The sequence below is a fragment of the Oncorhynchus mykiss genome, chromosome 27, assembly GCF_013265735.2.
Source record: "Oncorhynchus mykiss isolate Arlee chromosome 27, USDA_OmykA_1.1, whole genome shotgun sequence".
Taxonomy (NCBI): domain Eukaryota; kingdom Metazoa; phylum Chordata; class Actinopteri; order Salmoniformes; family Salmonidae; genus Oncorhynchus; species Oncorhynchus mykiss.
Genome location: NC_048591.1, coordinates 45,528,813 through 45,548,068, shown reverse-complemented (window position 1 = coordinate 45,548,068; position 19,256 = coordinate 45,528,813). Strand labels below are relative to the sequence as shown.

General features: G+C 44.9%; 1 protein-coding gene across 1 annotated transcript in view; it reads right to left on the bottom strand.

Moving 5' to 3' along the window:
• The window catches only part of mtus2b (microtubule associated tumor suppressor candidate 2b), a 171,083-nt gene that overhangs the window by 116,237 nt on the left and 35,590 nt on the right, over window positions 1-19,256 (bottom strand). Inside the window, exons 3-5 of the mRNA XM_036965045.1 lie at window positions 16,644-19,010; window positions 16,226-16,460; window positions 5,841-6,050 (exon numbers count right to left, since the gene is read on the bottom strand). Of these exons, the coding sequence (XP_036820940.1) occupies window positions 5,841-6,050; window positions 16,226-16,460; window positions 16,644-19,010 (2,812 nt within the window). The remainder of the gene's footprint in view (window positions 1-5,840; window positions 6,051-16,225; window positions 16,461-16,643; window positions 19,011-19,256) is intronic.

Genomic DNA, 19,256 nt, shown 5'->3' with positions numbered 1-19,256 from the left:
TACAGTCCCTCTTCACACTGTCACAGATCCAGAATTATCAACAGGCTCCTTACAGTCCCTCTTCATGCTGTCACAGATCCAGGCTTATCAACAGGCTCATTACAGTCCCTCTTCACACTGTCACAGATCCAGGATTATCAACAGGCTCCTTACAGTCCCTCTTCACACTGTCACAGATCCAGGCTTATCAACAGGCTCATACAGTCCCTCTTCACACTGTCACAGATCCAGGCTTATCAACAGGCTCATTACAGTCCTTCACACTGTCACAGATCCAGGCTTATCAACAGGCTCATTATACAGTCCCTCTTCACGCTGTCACAGATCCAGGCTTATCAACAGGCTCATTACAGTCCTTCACACTGTCACAGATCCAGGCTTATCAACAGGCTCATTATACAGTCCCTCTTCACACTGTCACAGATCCAGGCTTATCAACAGGCTCATTACAGTCCTTCTTCAAACTGTCACAGATCCAGGCTTATCAACAGGCTCATTACAGTCCTTCTTCAAACTGTCACAGATCCAGGCTTATTAACAGGCTCATTACAGTCCTTCTTCACACTGTCACAGATCCAGGCTTATAAACAGGCTCATACAGTCCTTCTTCACACTGTCACAGATCCAGGCTTATCAACAGGCTCATTACAGTCCTTCTTCACACTGTCACAGATCCAGGCGTATCAACAGGCTCATTACAGTCCCACTTCACACTGTCACAGATCCAGGCTTATAAACAGGCTCATACAGTCCTTCTTCACACTGTCACAGATACAGGCTTATCAACAGGCTCATTACAGTCCTTCTTCAAACTGTCACAGATCCAGGCTTATCTGTCACAGATCCAGGCTTATCAACAGGCTCATTACAGTCCCTCTTCACACTGTCACAGATCCAGGCTTATCAACAGGCTCATTACAGTCCTTCTTCAAACTGTCACAGATCCAGGCTTATCAACAGGCTCATTACAGTCCTTCTTCACACTGTCACAGATCCAGGCTTATAAACAGGCTCATACAGTCCTTCTTCACACTGTCACAGATCCAGGCTTATCAACAGGCTCATTACAGTCCTTCTTCAAACTGTCACAGATCCAGGCTTATCTGTCACAGATCCAGGCTTATCAACAGGCTCATTACAGTCCCTCTTCACACTGTCACAGATCCAGGCTTATCAACAGGCTCATTATACAGTCCCTCTTCACACTGTCACAGATCCAGGCTTATCAACAGGTGTTCTCAACTGGCCTACCTGGTTAAATAAAGGTGTTCTCAACTAGCCTACCTGGTTAAATACAGGTGTTCTCAACTAGCCTACCTGGTTAAATAAAGGTGTTCTCAACTGGCCTACCTGGTTAAATAAAGGTGTTCTCAACTGGCCTACCTGGTTAAATAAAGGTGTTCTCAACTAGCCTACCTGGTTAAATAAAGGTGTTCTCAACTAGCCTACCTGGTTAAATACAGGTGTTCTCAACTGGCCTACCTGGTTAAATAAAGGTGTTCTCAACTGGCCTACCTGGTTAAATAAAGGTGTTCTCAACTGGCCTACCTGGTTAAATAAAGGTGTTCTCAACTAGCCTACCTGGTTAAATAAAGGTGTTCTCAACTAGCCTACCTGGTTAAATAAAGGTGTTCTCAACTAGCCTACCTGGTTAAATAAAGGTGTTCTCAACTGGCCTCCCTGGTTAAATAAAGGTGTTCTCAACTGGCCTACCTGGTTAAATAAAGGTGTTCTCAACTGGCCTACCTGGTTAAATAAAGGTGTTCTCAACTGGCCTCCCTGGTTAAATAAAGGTGTTCTCAACTGGCCTCCCTGGTTAAATAAAGGTGTTCTCAACTGGCCTGCCTGGTTAAATAAAGCTGGTTAAATAAAGGTGAAATAAAAACAATGTAATAAACAATAAATGAAAACGTTGCTAAGTAACAGTTGGAGAGAAGAGCACTGCATCCTGACACTTAATAACAGAGAGGTGTTAGTTTGAGTAATTCGTGGGCGTCTTGGTTAAAGAGGCCTCTAACGACTGGCGCTTGTAAAACATCCCTTCACGTCTCTATCCTTCTCTATCATTCTTCACACTGTCACAGATCCAGGCTTATCAACAGGCTCCTACAGTCCCTCTTCACACTGTCACAGATCCAGGCTTATCAACAGGCTTCTACAGTCCCTCTTCACACTGTCACAGATCCAGGCTTATCAACAGGCTCATACAGTCCCTCTTCACACTGTCACAGATCAAGGGTTATTAACAGGCTCCTACAGTCCCTCTTCACACTGTCACAGATACAGGCTTATCAACAGGCTCATTACAGTCCCTCTTCACACTGTCACAGATACAGGAATGGGAGTCTAGTTGTAGAGTTAAGTTCTGGACAGGATCAACAGTCCACAGGAATGGGCAGTACAGGAATATAACGCGCAGGAATATATATATATATATATATATATATATATATATATATATATATAGTACACCCCTCACATTTTTGTAAATATTTGAGTATATCTTTTCATGTGACAACACTGAAGAAATGACACTTTGCTATAATGTAAAGTAGTGAGTGTACAGCTTGTATAACTGTAAATTTGCTGTCCCCTCAAAATAACTATGTAGTGTGGAGTATTTCATAAAAACTACAATTGTCTGTAGGTCTAATAGAGTTTACATAATAAAAATCTATTTAAAAAAAAAATATCCCTCCCCCCTCCCTTCCGTTGGCTCACTGTAGCTAGTCACTACTTTACAAAGACACAATAGCACATGTCCATACCATGAGTTCATCCGTAATTGGGTAAGTAGAAGGGCTGCCTTTATTGCCGAAGTATTCTGCTGTGTATACAGGCAACTGTCTGGTGAGCGCTGAAGAAGCAGCCGAGCGGAGCAGTTGCTATGGAGAAGCAGCGGAGCGGAGCAGTTGCTATGGCTACTCACGCGCTGATCGTACTATCGCATTGGTGGACACTCTGCACCGCTCTCAGCGCAGGTCTGACGTCGTTGACTAGTTGAAGGGACTTTTTTTTTTGTAGCAGGTTAGCTAAAATCCTATAAATTGTCCATGAACGTATTTAGCTACAACTAGTTTCCACTGATGATATTCTGAACGCAGAGCGAGGGACAGACATACAGAGCAGTTTAAAGGGAGGAAATTATTTCTGATTTCGGCGTGTTAAAATTAGCACAGGACATGACGTTAGTGATTTCTAGCGGGGAAAGGAACAAAAAAAGTTCGGTCCCTGTAAAAATTTGACAAGACTGGACAGTAATTCATTTTCACTCCTGTGTCAACCTCTAGTGGGTGAGCTGAGGAGAAGCAGTAAGCACAGGGTTGATAAATAGGATTATTGCATTATTAATTTATATACATTTTTTGTTAGTTTTAAAATATTTTTTTCATGTGTTTTTATTTGTCATTTCTATAATAATTTTAGATTTTTTTTTACCCCGTTTTCTCCCCAACTTGGTAGTTAGTCTTGTCTCTTCGCTGCAGCTCCCATGCGGACTCGGGAGAGGCGAAGGTCAAGAGCCGTGCGTCCTCCAAAACCCAACCCAACCAAGCCGCACTGCTTCTTGACACAATGCCCACTTAACCCTTCGGAAGCCAGCCGTACCAATGTGTCAGAGGAAACACCGTGCACGGCGCCCGGCCCGCCACAGGAGTCGCTAGTGATCGATGGAACAAGGACATCCCTGCCGACCAAACCCTCCCCTTACCCAGACAACACTGGGCCAATTGTGCACCTCCCCATCGGTCTCCCGGTCGCGGCCGGCTGCTACAGAGCCTGGACTCAAACCAGGATCTCTAGTGGCACAGCTAGCACTGTGATGCAGTGCCTTAGACCACTACGCCACTCTTATTGAATATGTTTTACTTGTTATTGGCTTTTACTTTGTTTCAATGTTACATTTTATGACTATAAACCAATATTACAGGGCATTCGGAAAGTATTCAGACCCCTTCCCTTGTTCCACATTTTGTTAAGTTACAGCCTTATTCCCCCCCCCCCCCCCCCCCCCATCAATCTACACACAATACCCCATAATGACAGATTTAATGACAGATAAACAGATTTTTAGAATAAAAAAAATAAAAAAAACATCAGAAAAATGTAAAACAGAAATACCTTATTTACATAAGTATTCAGAGCCTTTGCTATGAGACTCAAATTGTCCGTAGAGCTCCGAGACAGGATTGTGTCGAGGCACAGAATTTGGGAAGGGTAACCAAAAAATGTCTGCAGCATTGAAGGTCCCCAAGAAATTTAGAACCACCAAGACTCTTCCTAGAGCTGGCTGCCCGGCAAAACTGAGCAATCGGGGAAGAAGGGAGTTGGTCAGGGAGGTGACCAAGAACCTGACGGTCACTCTGACAGGTGCTCCAGAGTTCCTCTGTGGACATGGGAGAACCTTCCAGAAGGACAAGCATCTCTGCAGCACTCCACCAATCAGTCCTTTATAGTAGACGGAAGCCACTGCCCAGTAAAAGGCAGATGACAGCCCACTTGGAGTTTGCCAAAAGGCACCCAAAGGACTCTCAGACCATGAGAAACAAGATTCTCTGGTCTGAAACCAAGATTGAACTCTTTGGCCTGAATGCCATGTGTCACGTCTGGAGGAAACCTGGCACCATCTCTACGGTGAAGCATGGTGGTGGCAGCATCATGCTGTGGGGATGTTTTTCAGTGGCAGGGACTGGGAGACTAGTCAGGATCGAGGGAAAGATGAACGGAGCAATGTACAGACAGATCCTTGATGAAAACCTGCTCCAGAGCGCTCAGGACCTCAGACTGGGGCGAAGGTTCACCTTCCAACAGGACAACGACCCTAAGCACATTGGCAAGACAACACAGGAGTGGCTTCGCGACAAGTCTCTGAATGTCCTTGAGTGGCCCGGCTAGTGCCCGGACTTGAACCCGATTAAACATCTCTGGAGAGACCTGAAAATAGCTGTGCAGCAACGCTCCCCATCCAACCTGACAGAGCTTGAGAGGATCTGCAGAGAAGAATGGGAGAAACTCCCCAAGTACAGGTGTGCCAAGCTTGTAGCATCATATCCAAGAAGACTCGAGGATGTAATCACTGCCAAAGGTGCTTCAACAAAGTACTGAGTAAAGGATCTGAATACTTATGTAAATGTGATATTTCCATTTTTTATTTGTAATGCACTTGCCAATAATTCTAAAAACCTGTTTTTTCTTTGTTACTATGGGTATTGTGTGTAGATTGAGGAGAGAAAAAAATATTTAATCCATTTTAGAATAAGGCTGTAACCTAACAACATGTGGAAGAAGTGAAGGGGTCTGAATACTTTCCGAATGCACTGTAAGTAGTGCTCCCTCTCCGGCCTCTAGGTCACCAGGCTGCTCGTTATGGCGCACACCTGTCACCATCGTTACTCTCATTATGACACTCACCTGGACTCCATCACCTCCCTGATTACCTTCTCTTTATATGTCTCTCCCTTTGGTTCCTTCCCTATATATGTCACTCCCTTTGGTTCCTTCCCTATATATGTCTCTCCCTTTGGTTCCTTCCCCAGTCGTTATTGTTTCTGTTTCATGCGTTGTTCGTGTTTCTTGTTTTGTATTATGTTGTGTTTATTTATTAAAACACTCACTCCCTGAACTTGCTTCCCGATCCTCAGCGCACATCGTTACAATGTGCCTGTATATGTATGTGTGTGTGTGTGTATGTATGTGGTTCTCTCTCTGTGTGTGTGTGTATGTGTGTGTGTGTGTGTGTGTGTGTGTGTGTGTGTGTGTGTGTGTGTGTGTGTGTGTGTGTGTGTGTGTGTTTGTGTGCGTGCCTGCCGGTGTGTCCGTTCCTGTGCATGTGTGTGACTCACGTTGGGAGGGTCGGCAGGGGTCGCTGTGGTTGCTCACTGTCGTTTGGTTGCTGGAAACCGAGGAGACACTGGAGCTGCGTACAAAGCCGAAGGCGACCAGACGGGCAGGTGGCAAGGCCGAGAAGCCTGGGGGTCGCAGACGAGACTGACCCGGTTTAGGCAGCAGGGTCCTGGCCACGGTGGTCTCTGGACCTGGCGTCCTCTGGTCTGCTGGAGGGGGAAGGGTGTTTAGTGGAGGGGCAAAGTCATATACTGTATAAATGATCATGTGCAGATCTGAAAGGATTGAATAGTGATATGGAAAACAGAAGACAAGGTGGAGGGCTACTTGTGATTTAATCCCACGAGTGATAACACATCACTCCCCCTATCCAGTCATTCATCCTATCGACTGGCCCCCTCAAGGCCCTTCATCCATCTCTTCACTGCGTCCTAAATCTGGAATAGGGTTTCATTTGGGACGCAGACTGTGTGACCCCACTAGGGACCTGTGATGATATTCGTAGCTTCTACTCTGCTGTCATGAGACCATGATCATCATCACCACAGATTATTCCGTTATAGGATGGAACGATTCACCGATACACATCGATTCACCTGGTTCATTCGTTTTAATATCTTTTTGCTCAAATTATTTTTCTTTCTAGCGCTCGAAAATACCTCTCATCCTTTGTGACAACTGATGTGTCCCCTCTTTCAGTGTCTAACTAAGCATGTCGCCAGTCATTGATCGACAAGTCATTTTGCATGCCGAACAACCCCAGGCAATTTCAGTAGCGCGCTGTGCGCATCTTCCCTCATCAACTCATCTCTGACCACTGGCTGCATCCTGCATTCAAGATGGCCAGAGTCGCTCCCCTCCGCAGGAAACTAACACTCGACCCCACTGACGTTAAAAACTACAGACTGTTATCTCTTCTTTCTTTTCTTTCCAAAACCCTTGAGTGTGCTGTCTCTGACCAACGCTCTAGTTATCTCTCTCAGAATAATCTTCTTGACCCTAACCAACTAATCAAGACGGAGTATTCAACTGAGGCTCTCCGCTCTTTCAAAACTGACTCTCTCTCCTCTGTTCTCATCCTCCTAGATCTATCCGCTACCTTCGACACCGTGAACCTTCAGATCCTCCTTTCCATCCTCTTAGGGCGTCTCAGGCTCTGCACACTCCTACATCCTACCTGGCAGGCCACTCCTACGTGGATCTGTGTTTGCACCACGTACTCTCAGGTGTCCCCCAGGGCTCGGTTCTAGGCCCTCTTCTATATAAACACACTGGGCTCCGTCATATCCCCACATGGTCTCTCCTATCATTGCTATGCAGATGACACTCAAGTACACTCCCCCCCCCTTCTGATACCCAGGTGACAACACTCTGTGTGCCTGGCAAACATCTCACCTCTGTAACATCTGCTTCCAACTAACAACCTCAAACACCTAGATCCCCTGAACGCAGCTCACTCTCCAGATCCCAATCACCCGATTTTCTGATCACCTGTTCATACACCTGTATGTCATTATCACAAAGTAAATATTGAGTAAGTATTTATCTGTTGTCAAGATAATCCATCCACCTGACAGGTGTGGCATATCCAGACGCTGATTAAACAGCGTGATCAAATCAAATCAATGTAAATAGTCTGGGAGGCCATTTGATACATTGTTCATCAGTCTTATAGGGGTAGAAGCTGTTAAGGAGCCTTTTGGACCTAGACTTGGCGCTCCGGTACCGCTTGCCGTGTGGTAGCAGAGAAAACAGTCTATGACTTGAGTGACTGGAGTCTCTGACAACTTTTTTTTACCTTCCTCGGACACCGCCTGGTATATAGGTCCTGGATGGCAGGAAGCTTGGCCCCACTGATGTATTGGGCTGTACACACAACCCTCTGTAGCACCTTACGGTCAGATTCCGAGCAGTTGCCATACCAGGCGGTGATGCAAACGCTCAGGATGCTCTCGTTGGTGCAGCTGTATAACTTTTTGAGGATCTGGGGACCCATGCCTAATCTTTTCAGTTTCCTGAGGGGGGAAAGGTGTTGTGCCCTTTTAAGCACCGTCTTGGTGTGTTTGTACCATGATAGTTTGTTGGTGTTACGGACACCAAGGAACTTGAAACTCTCGACCCCTTCCACTACAGCCCTGTCAAATTGAATGGGGGCGTGTTCGATCCTTCTTGTCTTGTAGTCCACGATCAGCTCCTTTGTCTTGCTCACGTTGAGGGAGAGGTTGCTGTCCTGGTACCACACTGAGCACCGACTCTCATTGTTGTCGGTGATCAGGCCTACCACTAATGATGGTGTTAGAGTCATGCTTAGCCACGCAGTCGTGAGTGAACAGGGAGTACAGGAGGAGACTAAGCATGCACCCCTAAGGGGCCCCCGTCTTGAGGATCAGCGTGGCAGATGTATTGTTGCCATTACCAACTGGGGGCAACCCTTCAGGAAGTCCAGGATCCAGTTGCAGAGGGAGGTGTTTAGTCCCAGGGTCCTTAGTTCAGTTTAGTTTATTAATTCGCCCATTTAAAAAAAAAACAAGCACACATAAAACTTAAAAGCCATACATGCACATTAATAAAATCATCGAGGATAACACACAATAAAGTCTGGGACTTATTTCCAATGTAGTCCTCTTGAGACAAGATGGCTGGACAAGATGGAACACAGTATGGCAGTGAAATAATAAAACAAAAACATAGAAGAAGAACATTTATCTCATCAAAAACAGAGAAGAAGAACATCTATCTCATCATTGCAGTTACATCTTAGGGGTTATTCATATGGGCACAGAAGACAGACATCAAACATATTTTAACTTTATTTTTAAAGTTGGCCAGAGAGGACGTTGTTTTTATGGGCAGAGGCAACTCATTCCATTCTGAGGCTCCAGTATACAAGAAAGTACCTTTCCCAGCATTACTCCTGAACCTGTATAAGCACACATCAACAACACCTGATCTGGTGCTGTGATTGTGTGCATCCCTAACACGGGGAAAGTAATCACTTAGATATCTGGGCGCAGGACCATAAATACTCCGGTAAACCAAACCTAGTCTAATCCGGGACACCCTAGCCTCAACAGGCAGCCAGTTTAGTTCCTGAAAGCAGCTCCTGCCTATGTGAGTACGTGGATCAGCTTATTCTGGGCAATCTGGAGCTTCCCCTTCAGAAGTTTAGATAAGCCCCCAAACCAGGAAAATAGCTTAGTGATGAGCTTTGTGGGCACTATGGTGTTGAACACTGAGCTCTAGTCAATGAACAGCATTCTCACATAGGTGTTCCTTTTGTCCAGGTGAGAAAGGGCAGTGTGGAGTGCGATTGAGATTGCGTCATCTGTGGATCTGTTGGGGCGGTATGCAAATTGGAGAGGGTCTAGGGTGTCCGGGAGGATGCTGTTGATGTCCATCCTTTCAAAGCACTTCATGGCTACCGACGTGAGTCATTTAGGCAGGTTACCTGCTTTCTTGGGCACAGGGACTATGGTGGTCCGCTTGAAACATGTAGGTATTACAGACTCGGTCAGGGAGAGGTTGAAAATGTCAGTGAAGACACCTGCCAGTTGGTCCACACATGCTCTGAGTACAAGTCCTGTTAAACCGTCCTTCCCCGCAGCCTTGTGAATGTTGACCTGTTTAAAGGTCTTGCTCACATCGGCTACGGAGAGCGTGATCACACAGTTGTCCGGGACAGCTGGTGCTCTCCTGCATGCTTCAGTGTTGCTTGCCTCGAAGCGAGCATAAAAGGCATTTCGCTAGTCTTGTAGGATCGCGTCACTTGGCAGTGCGCTGCTGGGTTTACCTTTGTAGTCTGTAATAGTTTTTAAGCCCTGCCACATTCAACAAGCGTCAGAGCTGGTGTAGTAGGATTCAATCTTAGTCCTGTATTGATGCTTTGCCTGTTTGATGGTTCGTCGGAGGGCATAGCGAGATTTCTTATAAGCGTCCAGATCAGTGTCCCATTCCTAGAAACCAGCAGCTCTAACCTTTAGCTCGGTGCAGATGTTGCCTGTAATCCATGGCTTCTGGTTGGGATATGTACGTATGGTCACTGTGGGAATGATGTCATCGATGCACTTATTGATGAAGCCGGTGACTGAGGTGGTGTACTCCTCAATGCCATTGGATGAATGCCGGAACATATTCCAGTCTGTGCTAGCAAAACAGTCCTGTAGCGTAGCATCCGCATTATCCGCATTTCCGTATTGAGCAAGTCACTGGTACTTCCTGCTTTAGTTTTTGCTTGTAAGCAGGAATCAGGAGGATAGAATTATGGTCAGATTTTCCAAATGGAGGGCGAGGGAGAGCTTTGTATGCATCTCTGTGTGTGGAGTAAAGGTGCTCTAGAGTTTTTTTCCTCTGGTTGCACATGTGACATGCTGGTAGAAATGAGGTAAAACAGATTTATGTTTGCCTGCAATAAAGTCCCTGGCCATCAGGGGCGCTGCTTGTGGATGAGCATTTTCTTGTTTGCTTATGACCTTATACAGCTCGTTGAGTGCTGGTCTTAGAGCGAGTATCGGTTTGTAGCGGTAAATAAACAGCTACAAAAAATATAGACGAAAACTCTCTTGGTAGATAGTGTAGTTTACAGCTTATCATGAGGCACACTACCTCAGGCGAGCAATACCTTGAAACTTCCTTAATATTAGACATTGCGCACCAGCTGTTATTGACAAATAGACACAGCCACCCACCCCTCGTCTTACCAGACGTAGCTGTTCTGTCCCGCCGATGCACAGAAAACCCAGCCAACTGTATATGATCCATTCAGCCACGAATCGGTGAAACGTAAGATAAGATATTATAGTTTTTAATGTCCCGTTGGTAGGATAGTCTCGAACAGAGATCATCCAGTTTATTCTCCAGTGATTGCACGTTGGCCGATAGAACGGATGGTAGAGGCGGGTTACTCACTCGCCGTTGAATTCTCACAAGGCACCCCGATCTCCGCCCCCTGTATTTCAGTATTTTCTTCACGCGAATGATGGGGATTAAATAATCAATCTTTGTCCAGTTCGAGGTGAGTAATTGTGGTTCTGATATCCAGAAGCTCTTTTCGGTTATGAGAGACGGTAGCAGCAACATTATATACAAAATAAGTTTAAAAACACACAACAAAAAAAAACACACAAAATAGCACAGTTGGTTAGGAGCCCGTAAAACAGCAGCCATCCTCTCCGGCGCCATTATTATTACACAGGTGTACCTTGTCCTGGGGGGAAATAAAAGGTTACTCTAAAATGTGCAGTTTTGTCAAACAACACAATTCCACAGGTGTCTCAAGTTTTGAGGGAGTGTCCAATTGGCCTGCTGACTGTAGGAATGTCCACCAAAACTGTTGCCAGAGATTTTGTGTCGTTTTAGAGAATTTGGCAGTAGGTCCAACCGGCCTTACAACCGCAGACCAGGCATAACCACAGCAGCCCAGGACCTAATTAATTTATTTCAAATCGACTGATTTCCTTATATGAACTGTAACTCAGTAAAATCGTTGAAATTGTTGCATGTTGCGTTAATATTTTTGTTCAGTATAGATATGCACTGAATCATCTTGACAGGGAAAGACGCACATCCTTACTCTGTTACTCTGTTCTCCCTTATGGCCGCAGGCTGACCATACAGCCGCTCAATCTCAGATCATGTGCCTACCGCCTGGTCCCTGTGATGACAGCCTATTAATATGTCAGAGTCATTTCTCTCTCTGTCTGATAGAATGGAGGGATGGAGGGAGGATGAGACCGTGATGGAAAGAGCCACATGAATGGTTTTGAAATACTTTAGATATCTCCTAATTACATAACGCTACATAACACTCTATAATGCTATATAACGCCCAATAATGTTATATAATGCTACATGACTCTATAATGCCTACATAATGCTCTATAATGCTATATGGTGCTACACAATGCTCTATAATGCTACATAACGCGCTACAGTACTACATAATGCCCTATAATGCTACATAATGCTTTATAATGCTACACAATGCTCTATAATGCTACATAATGCTTTATAATGCTACACAATACTCTATAATGCTACATAACACACTATAATGCTACACAACGCTCTATAATGCTACATAACACACTATAACGCTACATAACGCTCTATAATGCTACATAACACACTAACGCTACATAACGCTCTATAATGCTACATAACACACTATAATGCTACATAACACCCTATAATGCTACAAAACGCTCTATAATGCTACATAACACCCTATAATGCTACATAACCCTCTGTAATGCTACATAACACACTATAACGCTACATAACACTCTATAATGCTACATAACACACTATAATGGTACACAACGCTCTATAATGCTACATAACACTCTGTAATGCTACATAACACACTATAACGCTACATATCACACTATAATGGTATATAATGCTACATAGCGCTACATAAACAATCAACGATCATGTATTTGTAAGCTGAATAGATGAGCCAGTCAGTTCTGCCACAGTGAGAAATATTATGTTTTAGTTGGTACTTCTGTCAAGCGATGTACCAGTTCCACTGCTGTCAGTTATTTGTACTTCAAAGGCTGAAGGTGTCTGCAGTCAAGCCTCATTAATATTTGAATGACTTTTTTACATTTTTAAATGACTACGGTATTTCTTACAATAACTTCTAGAAAATAGATATGTCCATCTGCCCCAGGGCTTGGTAACTAGGACGATGCTGGCAAAGGTAGCAGAGAGGAAGAAAAATCCTTCAACATCAAAGTATTGCTGACTACATTAAATTAACATAACCAATCAAAGTCAATGAACCGTTCCACCAATTAGGTGCCTTTTGAGTAGTGTAAGTTGGTGGGGGGGAGGTGGGGGGGGGAAACACATTTTATTTCACCTAATTTTAACATTCTGTCATAAAGAGCACACGTTTAACTTAATTTTTTAAAAAAACACATTTTATTTCACCTAATTTTAACATTCTGTCATAAAGAGCACACGTTTAACTTAATTTAGAAAAAAAAAACATTTTCCACATCTCAACAGGTTAAAGCCCCCATGCAGTCTTTTTAATTAAAACGTTTTAATCATCACTGTTTGTCTAATAAATCATAGTGTGTATTAATTTCATGAAAATATATATTTTTGTCATTTATTTCCCTTAGCTTCCTCTTGCCATTGAAATGCTCAGTCTTACTGTGTGGGAGTGTTAATACAAAAATAGTATATATTTACATACACAGCCCCGATTGGCGGATAGGATCATGTAGACTCTCTAGAGCCTACCCAGCTTACCCCTTCATGTAGGAGGATACATATGCAAATAAAAACGACTGGTCATTGGTCAGAATAATCCGATCAGATTGTGATGTCATGCTGTGTGAAACATTTTTTCCTTCTTTCTTTAAGCTCTACGCCAAAAGGGCATTGTCATCCTTTTCCAGTTTCAAAGTGTTATTTCGACCTCAGTGTGGAATTAAAAAAAACTGTAAAATCTAGTTTGACTTCCCCTTTAAATCAAATAAAAAGACTATAGTACATTCATATTAAATGGCAAATAAAGTAAGAGTTCACAACATCTTTAAATCAGCCATCAATCCCCTTGTGACAGAGGGAAGCTTGTTGAGAGCAACAGGCAAGGCAATTGAATGAAAGCTTCACAAAAAAAAAACCATTGAAACTGTTAAAACATTTCTAGCCAGGGTTGACGTGTTGTGCTGGACCAGTTCAGTTTTACACCACAAAATGTCCCAGAACTGTGGAACCAGCTCACCTGCTTTTACACTATGATTTGACTATTAGATGTTCAACGTCTCTTTAGAGAAAAATTTGAATATTACGTTACACCATATTAAAACGAGAGTCAACCCAGTTCATGTAACAGGGTTGACCTTAAAATGAGGGAAATGTTTATTTAGTCTTTCTTAAAATGAGGGAAAGGTTTATTTAGTCTTTCTTAAAATGAGGGAAAGGTTTATTTAGTCTTTCTTAAAATGAGGGAAAAGGTTTATTTAGTCTTTCTTAAAATGAATCACTAATAACATTAAATAAATAATGACTGTCAAAGAAACAAAAATAACTATTTACAACGATGGTAAAAACTGGGAGAGATGTTGGGGTTAACTGGGTTAAAATCTTCATAGAATTCACAGAGGGTGCACAGCCAAAATGCTGAATGTTGGCACTTCAGCAAGTCTTTAATAATATTTTATTAATTTCCATCTAAATGATTATTATTTTTATTTAACCTTTATTTAATAATTAGGCAAGTCAGTTAAGAACACATTCTTATTTTCAATGACGGCCTACCAGGGAACATTGGGTTTAACTGCCTTGTTCAGTGGCAGAAACGACAGATTTTTTTTTATCTCGTCAGCTCGGGGTTTCAATCTAGCAACCTTTCGGGATACTAGTCCAACGCTCTAACCACTAGGCTACCCTGCCACCCCAATTAAAGGGGTAGTGCAGTCAAAAAAACTGATTCCTTATGTTTTATATATATATTTCCACACTATGTGGTTAGAATAATATTGAGAAATGTAAAATTATGATGATGCATTTTAGTGTGAGAGTTGTTTGAAAAGCCCCTCTGAGAATTTCAGCTTGTTTGACTGGGTGTTTTTTTATTGGACCTTCTGGTGACATCAGGTGTTAATAAACCAATAACAGTAAAGAAAGTTTGCCATCCTCTCTGTCAATAACAGCTAGTTTTCATGTTACACATCCCTCCCATTAGGCTCCTCCAATTAGGCCCCTCTCTCAGACCACTCCCACACAGTCCTAGCTAAAAAAAAAATTATCAACATGATAATTCTAGAACACGCAGCAGGAACATATCAACATGATAATTCTAGAACACGCAGCTGGAACATATCAACATGATAATTCTAGAACACGCAGCTGGAACATATCAACATGATCATTCTAGAACACGCAGCTGGAACATATCAACATGATAATTCTAGAACTCGCAGCAGGAACATATCAACATGATAATTCTAGAACACGCAGCAGGAACATATCAACATGATAATTCTAGAACACGCAGCAGGAACATATCAACATGATAATTCTAGAACACGAAGCCTGGTTCCTCTCTAGGTTTCTTCCTAGGTTTTGGCCTTTCTAGGGAGTTTTTCCTAGCCACCGTGCTTCTACACCTGCAGTGCTTGCTGTTTGGGGTTTTAGGCTGGGTTTCTGTACAGCACTTTGAGATATAAGCTGATGTACGAAGGGCTATATAAATAAATTTGATTTGATTTTGATTTGGAACATATCAACATGATAATTCTAGAACACGCAGCAGGAACATATCAACATGATAATTCTAGAACACGCAGCAGGAACATATCAACATGATAATTCTAGAACACGCAGCAGGAACATATCAACATGATAATTCTAGAACACGCAGCAGGAATATATCAACATGATAATTCTAGAACACGCAGCTGGAACATATCAACATGATAATTCTAGAACACGCAGCAGGAATATATCAACATGATCATTCTAGAACACACAGCAGGAACATATCAACATGATAATTCTAGAACACGCAGCAGGAATATATCAACATGATCATTCTAGAACACGCAGCAGGAATATATCAACATGATCATTCTAGAACACGCAGCAGGAACATATCAACATGATAATTCTAAAACACGCAGCAGGAATATATCAACACGATCATTCTAGAACACGCAGCAGGAACATATAAACATGATAATTCTAGAACACGCAGCTGGAACATATCAACATGATAATTATAGAACACACAGCAGGAACATATAAACATGATAATTCTAGAACACACAGCAGGAACATATCACCATGATAATTCTAGAACAATCAGCAGGAACATATCAACATGATAATTCTAGAACACGCAGCTGGAACATATCAACATGATAATTATAGAACACACAGCAGGAACATATAAACATGATAATTCTAGAACACACAGCTGGAACATATCAACATGATCATTCTAGAACACACAGCTGGAACATATCAACATGATCATTCTAGAACACACAGCGTAACATTCCAGCAGCAACATACTGTAATTCTATAATGGTAAACAGCAGCTGTAGAGATTACTCTCCCTCCCCTCTCCCTCCCCATTTCCCCCTCTCCCCCTCTCCATCCCCTCTCCCTCCCCCTTTCCCCCTCTCCTCTCCCCCTTTCCTTCTCTCCCCCTCCCCCTCTCCCTCCCCTCCTCTCCCTCTCTCCCTCCCCCCCCTCTCCCTCCCCCTTTCCCCCTTTCCCTCCCCCTCTCTCTCCCCCTTTCCCCCTCTCCCCCCCTCCTCTCCCTTCCTCTCTCCCTCCCCTCCTCTCCCCCTCTCCCTCCCCTCTCCCCCACTCCCTCTTTCCCTCCAGCCTCCCTTCAGCCTCTTGGTCGCTGTCTCACCTGTGGAGTCGTGGTTTCCCTGGTTGTTCCCTGGCGGTGCCTGTTGCTGTCCTGGATGGCTGAGGGTCACGACCCCTGACCTCTGACCGGTCTGGCCCTGGAACATAGTCCTGTTCTTGGCTGCAGCAGGCTGCCGGGTGACGGCCCCTAACCCCAGCTGGGGCCCTCTGGGCCTGGGGGAACGGTAGAGGCCTGTCCCCTCCTGGGGAGCCAGCTGTGAAGGTGCTGGAGCCAGCTAGACCAGAGACAAACAACTTCAGTTATTATCAGTTCGCTTCATTTCCGTTTAGTTCAATTCTTTCAATTATATTATATTTAATTCAAGTTTTGTATCAGTCAGAACAAAGAAAAGGATTTGATTTTCAAGCATGCGAACATTTGGCTTTTACAAATACACACACATACCACACCCTCTCACCTCATGCATGTATCTGTCAGGCAATTCCCCATGAAAGCTCTCAGAGTTCAAAGAGAGGTTGTGAGGAGGAGGGTGGCTGGGAGGTTTGATGCCCAGCGACGTCATGCCGGTACCCGGGGGAAAGTATCCTGCCTTCTGCATCTCCTGCCGGTACTTATCAAATAGTATATTAGAGGAGCAGAGCACCTGTGAGGCCTTAGAATGGGGCCCTGTCTTGTGGGGCTTCCTGTGGGCTGTAGGAGGGCTGGGGTGGGAAGAGGACAGGCGGAGAGGGATTGTCAAGGCTTCATTTGGGTCAACCTCCGTCCCCTGGGACTTCCCCTGGGGGTTCTTACGGACGTACGTGATGATCTTTGGACGGGCGGGTTTGGGTTTGTGAGGAGAGGCCCTCCTAGGGTCCGCAGGTGGCTGAGGGGAGATGGGTTTGGGTGTGTGAGGAGAGGCCCTCCTAGGGTCCGCAGGTGGCTGAGGGGAGATGGGTTTGGGGATGCTGCTGATTACACATACCTTACTAGGTGCTTTGAGGCCACTGGTGGTACCCCTCTGTGGGGAGTCGCTGCGGTCCTGGCTGGAGGCTTGGTTGCTGGCCTTGGCTGGAGAGGTGGAGGAGGGAGGTCTGGAGCTGGTCTTGGCGGGGGAGGAGGGGGCTGGTCTCCTGGGGGACCAGGGAGGGGTGGCGGGGCGGCTGGGGCTCCTGCTTGGGCTACCCCAAGGCTTCCTCCCATCCAGGCTAGAAGGACTGGAGCTGCGTTCAAACGAGCCCTGCTTCCTCAACGTTCTGTCGAAGGATGCCTCTTTCATCAACGTTCTATCTAAGAAAGGTTCTTTCTTCAAACTTCTATCAAATGAGGCCGACTTCTTTGTGGTGTTTTCAAACACGGTTGTTTTCTTTATGCTTTGTTCAAATGAAGTCGTTTTCTTCATGCTTTGTCCGAAGGAGCCTTGTTCCTTTGAAGTTTTATCAAAAGAGCCGAGCTTCTTCAAGCTTCTGGTTTCAACAGATTGAATCCCATTTGTGCCTAACTTGGCGGGTGAGTTGTGGTTCATATCAGGGGGAATAACCTTGTGGTCCTCAGCTGCCTTCCCCCCACTACCTCTAGCATCTTGGTGTTCCTCAGCTACCTTCCCCCCACTACCTCTAGCATCTTGGTGTTCCTCAGCTGCCTTTCCTTCACTACCTCTAGCATCCTGGTGTTCCTCAGCTGCCTTCCCCCCACTACCTCTAGCATCTTGGTGTTCCTCAGCTGCTCTCCCCCCACTACCTCTAGCATCTTGGTGTTTCTCAGCTGCCTTCCCCCCACTACCTCTAGCATCTTGGTGTTCCTCAGCTGCCTTCCCCCCACTACCTCTAGCATCTTGGTGTTCCTCAGCTGCCTTTCCTTCACTACCTCTAGCATCCTGGTGTTCCTCAGCTGCCTTCCCCCCACTACCTCTAGCATCTTGGTGTTCCTCAGCTGCCTTCCCCCCACTACCTCTAGCATCTTGGTGTTCCTCAGCTGCCTTTCCCCCACTAACTCTAGCATCTTGGTGTTCCTCAGCTGCCTTCCCTTCACTGCCTCTAACATCCTGGTACCTCTGCTCCAGATTCTGGTTGTGCTTTTCATTGCCCTGATCTTCCTCCGTGTTCTGCTGACATTTACAACGACCCACTACGACGTTGTCACTGACTTGTGCTTCCGGAACGACAACCTCCCCAGACCTAACAGTTGTGTTCTGGTTTAGATCGAGGTCAGCTCGTTGTATTGTGCTTTTAGATGGAGCCTGAGGTTGTTTGGATGGCTGAGAGGCCTTGGACTGGTCTGAGATGGTGATACAAGACTGGGAGGCCAGGGTGAGATCCTCTAAGATGGTCCCGTCTGATCCTGAGGGTCCAGAGGGGACGTGCCAGGAGTCTGTGGTGGTGGCCTGTGTCCGTCCAGCGGCGTCCAGAGCACTGACCAGACTCCCATCCAGAGTGGACATAGTGGACAGGCGGGACACCAAGACATGGTTCTCAGAGCTGAACTCTGTCCTCGTCACATACTCCGCCGTCCCTTTGGTTCCTCCAGAGTCCATGATGGCGGCGTCCTGCCCGCCGGAGCCCCGTTGAATAGTCCTCCTCCCTCCTCTCTCTCTACTGTCAGAGACTAGATCCACTATGGAGACAGGCTGGTCCAGGAGGATCTGCCGTGCACCTCCTTTCACTCCTACTCCTACACATACCACCTCCTCCGCCTCCTCTTCCTCCTCCTCTTCTTCTACCAGGTATGCCTCCAGCTCCTGACATTCTAACATCTCAAACTCGGCCAGCTCAGGGTCGTCACACTGAGAGTCTGTCCCCCAGATGACGATCTTGTTCTTCTGCTCCTCTGTGACTGTCTGAGACACCTGTTCAGGTAAAAGGTTGACATCAGTATATAAATAGCATTAAAGACTTAAAAAAAAAGAGATACCATCTATGCGTACTATGTGAATAGACATCGGGAGTGTAAAACAGTCAAATTAAGAAATAAATAGATTTCAGTGCTCTTGCTAAGAATGATCTTTGGTATGTGGCAGTCTGGCTTATTGGAATTGTGTATCGCTTAGTACTTCTCAGATGTCTAAGTCACTCAGTTCTGTCAGTCACTCAGA